General features: G+C 37.0%; 1 protein-coding gene across 2 annotated transcripts in view; it reads left to right on the forward strand.

Annotated features, from left to right (window-relative positions):
• Nucleotides 1-5445, forward strand: part of INPP5A (inositol polyphosphate-5-phosphatase A) — a 179792-nt gene extending 174347 nt beyond the window's left edge. Inside the window, exons 13-15 of one of the 2 annotated variants that reach the window (XM_026851240.1) lie at nucleotides 2359-2427; nucleotides 3685-3772; nucleotides 3867-5445. In XM_026851240.1, coding sequence (XP_026707041.1) covers nucleotides 2359-2427; nucleotides 3685-3765 — 150 coding nt within the window. In that variant the 3' untranslated portion in view covers nucleotides 3766-3772; nucleotides 3867-5445. The remainder of the gene's footprint in view (nucleotides 1-2358; nucleotides 2428-3684; nucleotides 3773-3866) is intronic. The other variant, XM_026851239.1, reaches the window with a different exon arrangement.
• Nucleotides 5446-6000: the final 555 nt, after the last annotated feature.

Here is a 6000-nt window from a genome sequence, read left to right on the forward strand (position 1 = left end):
GGAGAAAACTAAACAAAGGAAAACAAAGTTAGAGCGTTAAAGAAATTTGTAACTGTGAGGTCACTTGGCCCAATTCTTAGTCTCCATGGAACAGAAACCCAGTCAGCTGGATGAATGTGCTGGTTTTGGCTGGGATAGAGTTAATTTTGCAGTATATGCTCCCTGTAGTGCGTAGTTGCCAGCTGGGGTTAAACCACGACAGTCATTCAAAGCTTACGTTTTAAAAATGCATATAATTTTGACTCTGCAGCTTTGCATTTGCAAATTATGCACATGCAGTTTGGGACATCTCCAGAAATGCTTATGCAGAATTACAGATGTAAATGAGGCCAAACTGGCATGGTTGTTTAACTCAGTGAGTCTACACCAATAAAGGAGTTAGCTTATCCAGCTCAAAACAAAACTGTAATTCTAGCCCATAAAACTTAATGAAAATATTCAGTAGAAAAGAGTGCTGAAGTGATAGAGGAAAGGGCAGAATGACCTTACAGGTTTTTGTGGTTCTACACAGTAAGCAGTGTTTGCCTTGCTACTGAGAATTTATTCCACCACAGAGACTTACGCTTTGAAGCTTTAAAAGGAACTGTGAAGAAAGTAAATGCAAATTTTGATTAACTGATTACACTGTAACAAATCCTTAAAGTATAAATGTGTGTGATTTTTTAAAGCATTTCTTGTTGTAACTAGCCATTGAGTATTCTTATGCGGGTAATCATTTTGCTGTATTAATTTTTCTTGCAGGCAGATAAAGAATTTCTCTTTCTGCCTTAGCAATTCTATATTTTATTTCAAACACAAATTGCAGTAAATCTGCATTTTAATCCTATGTAAAGAAAGGGTAGTACTCACAAATTGCCACACTGTACAGTGTGTTCTGCTACCCAGTAGGCATTACAGATTGTACAGACATGGGGCTGTAAACAGCTTTCATGCAACATCATCTATCATGCCATGGTCGGTTACCTCACCATCATGTTATTTTATGCTTCCTGAGCCCTAAAACACCAAAGGTTGCCCACTGCTAGGGAGCTGTGTTGATGCCTGATAGCATGAAGTAATGAATGCTCACCCAAGTGTATATTGTTTCTGCTTGTGCACCGCTGTAATTTGTTTATCTGTCTAAAGATTATGCAGTTGAAAATCCACAATTTTATGCTGCCTTTGTAAATTATCAAGTCGCTTTTGATGAATGTATCCCCACTTCCGATGCTAGTGGCATTATGATCTTGAAATATTGGAAAGTGCTCATGCATACAACGCAGAAGGTTATGTTTTTATATTTTTGGCAGACAACCGTGCTATAAAGTAAATCTGACCTTAAGCTTCCTTACTGCATTAAAGATAATTCAGTTTTAACTTTATAGTTCTAAATGCTACTGTTTATATAAAGTTATTGCCCAGTCAAACTTGACTGATTACAGCTGAGAAAGTCTTGACTGTTTCATACAAAATAAATTAGTATTGCCAACTACTTTAAAGCACATCTATGATTGTGTTAGAGTGTGCAGATTGCAGACTTGATTAGCTTATAGGAATTGTTTAGCATAATAAGGAATTGTCTTGTATGGCAATGTGTTTGTATTTATTCCTGAAGTACTGTGCTAGAGAATCAAAACAGATTCTCAAACTCACATTTATTGCAAATGGCAGGAAGAGGACTACATTTTATTATTCATTAAGCTACAAATGCTAAAGAAGTCAGGGTATAAGGATAAAGTTCAACACGGAACAAAATGAAAGCAATTCATAATGGAGACTGGAGGAATTTCAGCTTTCATTTGCTGGTTTTCTTAAAATCACTTAATGCTTTATTTCAGACGATGAAATGTATCTGATAGACGTGTTTAAAGATTATACTCAAAAACTGTAAACAGTTCATTATTCTCTGAAAATTAAAAATCACCTATATGATGAAATCAAATTCTCTTATAAGGCAATGTGGATTGCGTACAACATCTATCTAACCTAATTCAATAAAAATTGTGTGTTTTTCTTAAAAAAGGGCTGCCCAAATGTGCTAGCTGCACTTCATCACAACGGAGTCATTCGTTTCATCTACCCCAGTGTTACTCACTAACATTTCTTGAGGTCCCAGAAGCAAGGAGTAGATGCAGTGATTTCATGAGTTATTTTATGTGGACAAATTGCAGAAATTACTGCAAGTGGTACTGGACATAAAAGTTCATTCTTACGTGGTCTTTCTCTGGAGAAGCCAAGCAAAGATGTTTTAATATCACTTCCTTCAGAAACTGGTTTGAACTACTTGCATAAATTATTTCCATATTTCTTTTTCTGTAATCTGGAGAATACTTGAACTGACTAGTGGTTTGTTGTGTTGTTTTGTTTTTTTTCAACTAGTCAGAAAATGATGAGAAGATAGTAATATATGACCACATTGGGCCAAATGTCTGCATGGGGGATCACAAGGTAATTAAATTAAACATTTGAGTAAAGTAAACATTTTAGTATTGTATCTTCTAAGTCTCTTTTATTAGGAAGGAGAATGTATGCACTAGTTTCTGTTAATTTTATTTTTAAGTCAACTATACCTCTGTCCTATTTTTAGTTTAAAGCCTCAAACATGTTTTAGAACTGAAATCAGCCAGTAGAGTAGATACTTGTATGAAATCAAATAAAGAACAGGATGATGTGTGCTGCACTGAAAGCACGATACTGTACAGAATGGAGGAGAAACTGTCTGTGCACATATGACTGTTCTTGTAAAACAAAAGTATTTTCATTGGGTTATCAAAATTGTTTCCAAAACATAGCTTCAGTTAAGTCGGTGCCTACCTGCTTATTAGTAAAATAACATATTGGCAGTTCCATCTTTAAGCAACAAGTGAGGAAAAGGGACTAGAATTACATAAATACCAGTTGTTAAAGTGAATTAAAAACCATGAATTTTACAAACAATATTCTCTGGCTAAAGATACCAGACAGAAAGCCAAGTTAGAAATGTGTCAAAACTGAGTATTTGCTTTCTGTGAAAAAAGCTGATTGAGGAGTAGGAGGTAACCTCTGAAAGCTTGTATAAAAACTACATAAAACCTATATAAAAGCTCAACTGGAAACCTGCAAGAACATGTAAACTGTAAGGCAGTGGTGAGGTGTCGGTCCTGGCGCTGAGGCTCCTGAGCACTAATTCAGTGGTGGATGATGGGGGTGCGCATCTCTGCACCCACATCCAGATTCACAAACATACACCTCTGGTTACCTTCATGGATGCACTAGAGTGATTTGGTCTAGAATCATCCAAGTCAGATTTTAAAATACAGATGTTTACCAACTTCTCCAGCGAAATTAAAATTTCGGTGTGCCAGTAGCTGAAGGACAGCCAGTTCAGAAACAGTAATTTTTGTTTCCTTTGTCACCAGTTTACTTAATGTGCATTTTTTTAGCATGGAGCAAATTGTATGATAAAAGGGAGCAGTGTGTGGAACCCAGTCCTCCTCCACAGAGATCAGTGGCAAACTTCCCCTTAGATTTCAACGGGAACAGGGATCTGTAAGGAGATGGGGCAGTTCTCTTGTGTGTTTTGTAGTTAGATTAATCCAAAAAATTATTACATCATTTTGTTTTCAGTCATAGAGGAATTTTTGCTGTGTTTACTACTGACTGTAAAAAAAAAAAAAAGGTTGTATTTCAAATGTGTAACTTCTATTTTTCCCTGACTTGCTGCAGCCTGTGTTCCTGTCCTTTCGAATAGCTGCTGGGGCAGGTAAACCTATTGCAAATGTGCACAAGTGTTGTGTCGTGCAGTGATGTGGTGGTAAATATCATTTTTTTTCCTTTACGTTTATATTTTCTACATCATTTCCCCTGTGTTTATTTTTCTTTTTAAAAAAATGCCAATTCTGCAACAGGAAAAAGATGCCTACGAAATGAGAAGATTTTCCGTGAAACCACACTGTAGCAAGGAGGGGAGGAATACGCAGTAAACTGAAATACATAATCGTAACAACTGTATTGATAAATCAAGTCCCGAGTGCCACATTTTTAGACTGCTGATCGTACACTATGCTTCAGCATCTGGACTCTGTTCGAGAAAAGCCTCACATACCTCACTGTCTTGTATGTTCATGTGACATCAAGTAGAAATGTGGAATTATTTTTTATATATATGTCACAATTCTGTTGCCAAAACTCTAAATAGACAGCAGAGATGTTATGTATTTTAGATTTCACAACTTTCAACTTTTAGTGTTTGTCAATGTGGAAAAGCTATTTCAGCATATTATAAACTTTTACAGGTGTCATGCCTAACATTTTATCTTTACCACTTTGGGGTTTTGTACATTGGATTGTATAGATAGAGATATTGATGGTTTTAAATGGTATTTTCTTTGTTGACCAAGGCTTATGGTTTGTGTTTTAGTTTTAGTATTTTGTTTTTCATTTTTATAATTTTTTCTCATGGTATTTACTATACTGCCATGTTACATGGTTTTTGAATCACACAGCAGCTGCTTTCTATACATACATATATATGTGTGTGTATATATATGTATGTATGTGTATATATACACAGATATATAAATAATTTATAAACCTGACCAAAACTTACGCTAAATATACTTTCCAATATGAATGCTTGAGAGTGCCATATCAGCAGTTAGTGTTGGAGCCTTAGCAGGTTTAGTTCCGTGTACATCAACAACCAACATTTATATAATAAATAATATATAGCAGTGCCATCCTGGATACAGATATATAGCATACTATATAGCACATATATTAGCAGTTTCACTTTACTACTCCTATAATCCCTTCTTTCTATGTAATATTAAGGATTGAATGTGAAGTTCTTAGCTAGGTTTGGGTGTAACTTTCCAGAATTTTGTAAACTGTTTTTGTCCGTCTTTTGTTACTGTTTTATGGTGCCAAGTATTCTATATGGAAACAATAACAACATGGGAGAAGAAAGTAATAGTCTGCTTCAGGTAGCAACTGCCTTGGACACAGACTGTATTTATACAGTGCTAAAGGAAAAAAAGGACTGTAAATTTTCCTGGTTAGTAGCTCAGTGCAGCCTACAATATAATCCTGTTACGAACATTTTTCTCCCACCACTAAATACAACATTAAAAGGTGATTAGGGAGTCTGTTGATGAAACACAAATGTATGTTTTATTGATTTAATTTAGAACACTACAGAGTTCATGGACTGCGTGATGGCATTAGATTGATGCTTGATTTTGGTATAAATCACTACCATTGAAAATGATTTGATGTCCGCTTGCAGAGTGTTTCCTCAACAGTACGGTCTGGGTGTTTATGAAGTACTGTTGCCCAAAGGGTGTCTGCAGCTCTGTATTGTTATTGTGCCATGTTGCATTATAACCACACAGTAATTCTATTTAAGCGAACTCAACTCATGATAACTTCGAAGGCCTTTAGAAATGAGTACTCTGGTTCTCAAGCAATAAAACTAATCATGGTGAATATGGCTGTGTCTGCGCCTTTAATTTCAGCATTGGGGATTAGCGGGAAATTATTAAATTGTCGCATTTCTTATTAATGAGTTACCTTTTAATTGCCTGCCAGTTAACAGGGTTGTTTCTCCCATGAAGACCGGTGTAACAGACAGCGGTGCCGGTGTTAACCAAAGCAGGGGGCAGCGGGAAGAGCCGCGTAGGAGTTTGTATTGGCGAGCTAATGCACAGGGAGGAACACAACCTCACGGGCTGTTCATGAGACGCCGGGCCCCAGCAGCTCAGTAAATGCGCCACCATAAACTCCTTCCTGATTATCTCTGGTTTTAGAAAAAAAACCTGCATGCCCTTCCAAGCTCGGATGGAAGCCTCATCTCTAGACAGACTCACCAGAGCCGCAGCTGCCGGACCGTAAACGGCCCGAATCCAGCCGGAGGCGTTGGTGACACCGGTGGCCCGACAAGGTAATTAGTTGAAAGAGTCTCAAATGTAACCGCAGAAATTCGTAAAACGCAGCTTTAGCGTTTCAGCAAAAGCCAGAGGCGTTATCCCGGGGCGGGGCGGG

This window comes from Athene cunicularia (genome assembly GCF_003259725.1).
Source record: "Athene cunicularia isolate RWA chromosome 6 unlocalized genomic scaffold, athCun1 chr6_part1, whole genome shotgun sequence".
In the NCBI taxonomy this organism is placed as follows: domain Eukaryota; kingdom Metazoa; phylum Chordata; class Aves; order Strigiformes; family Strigidae; genus Athene; species Athene cunicularia.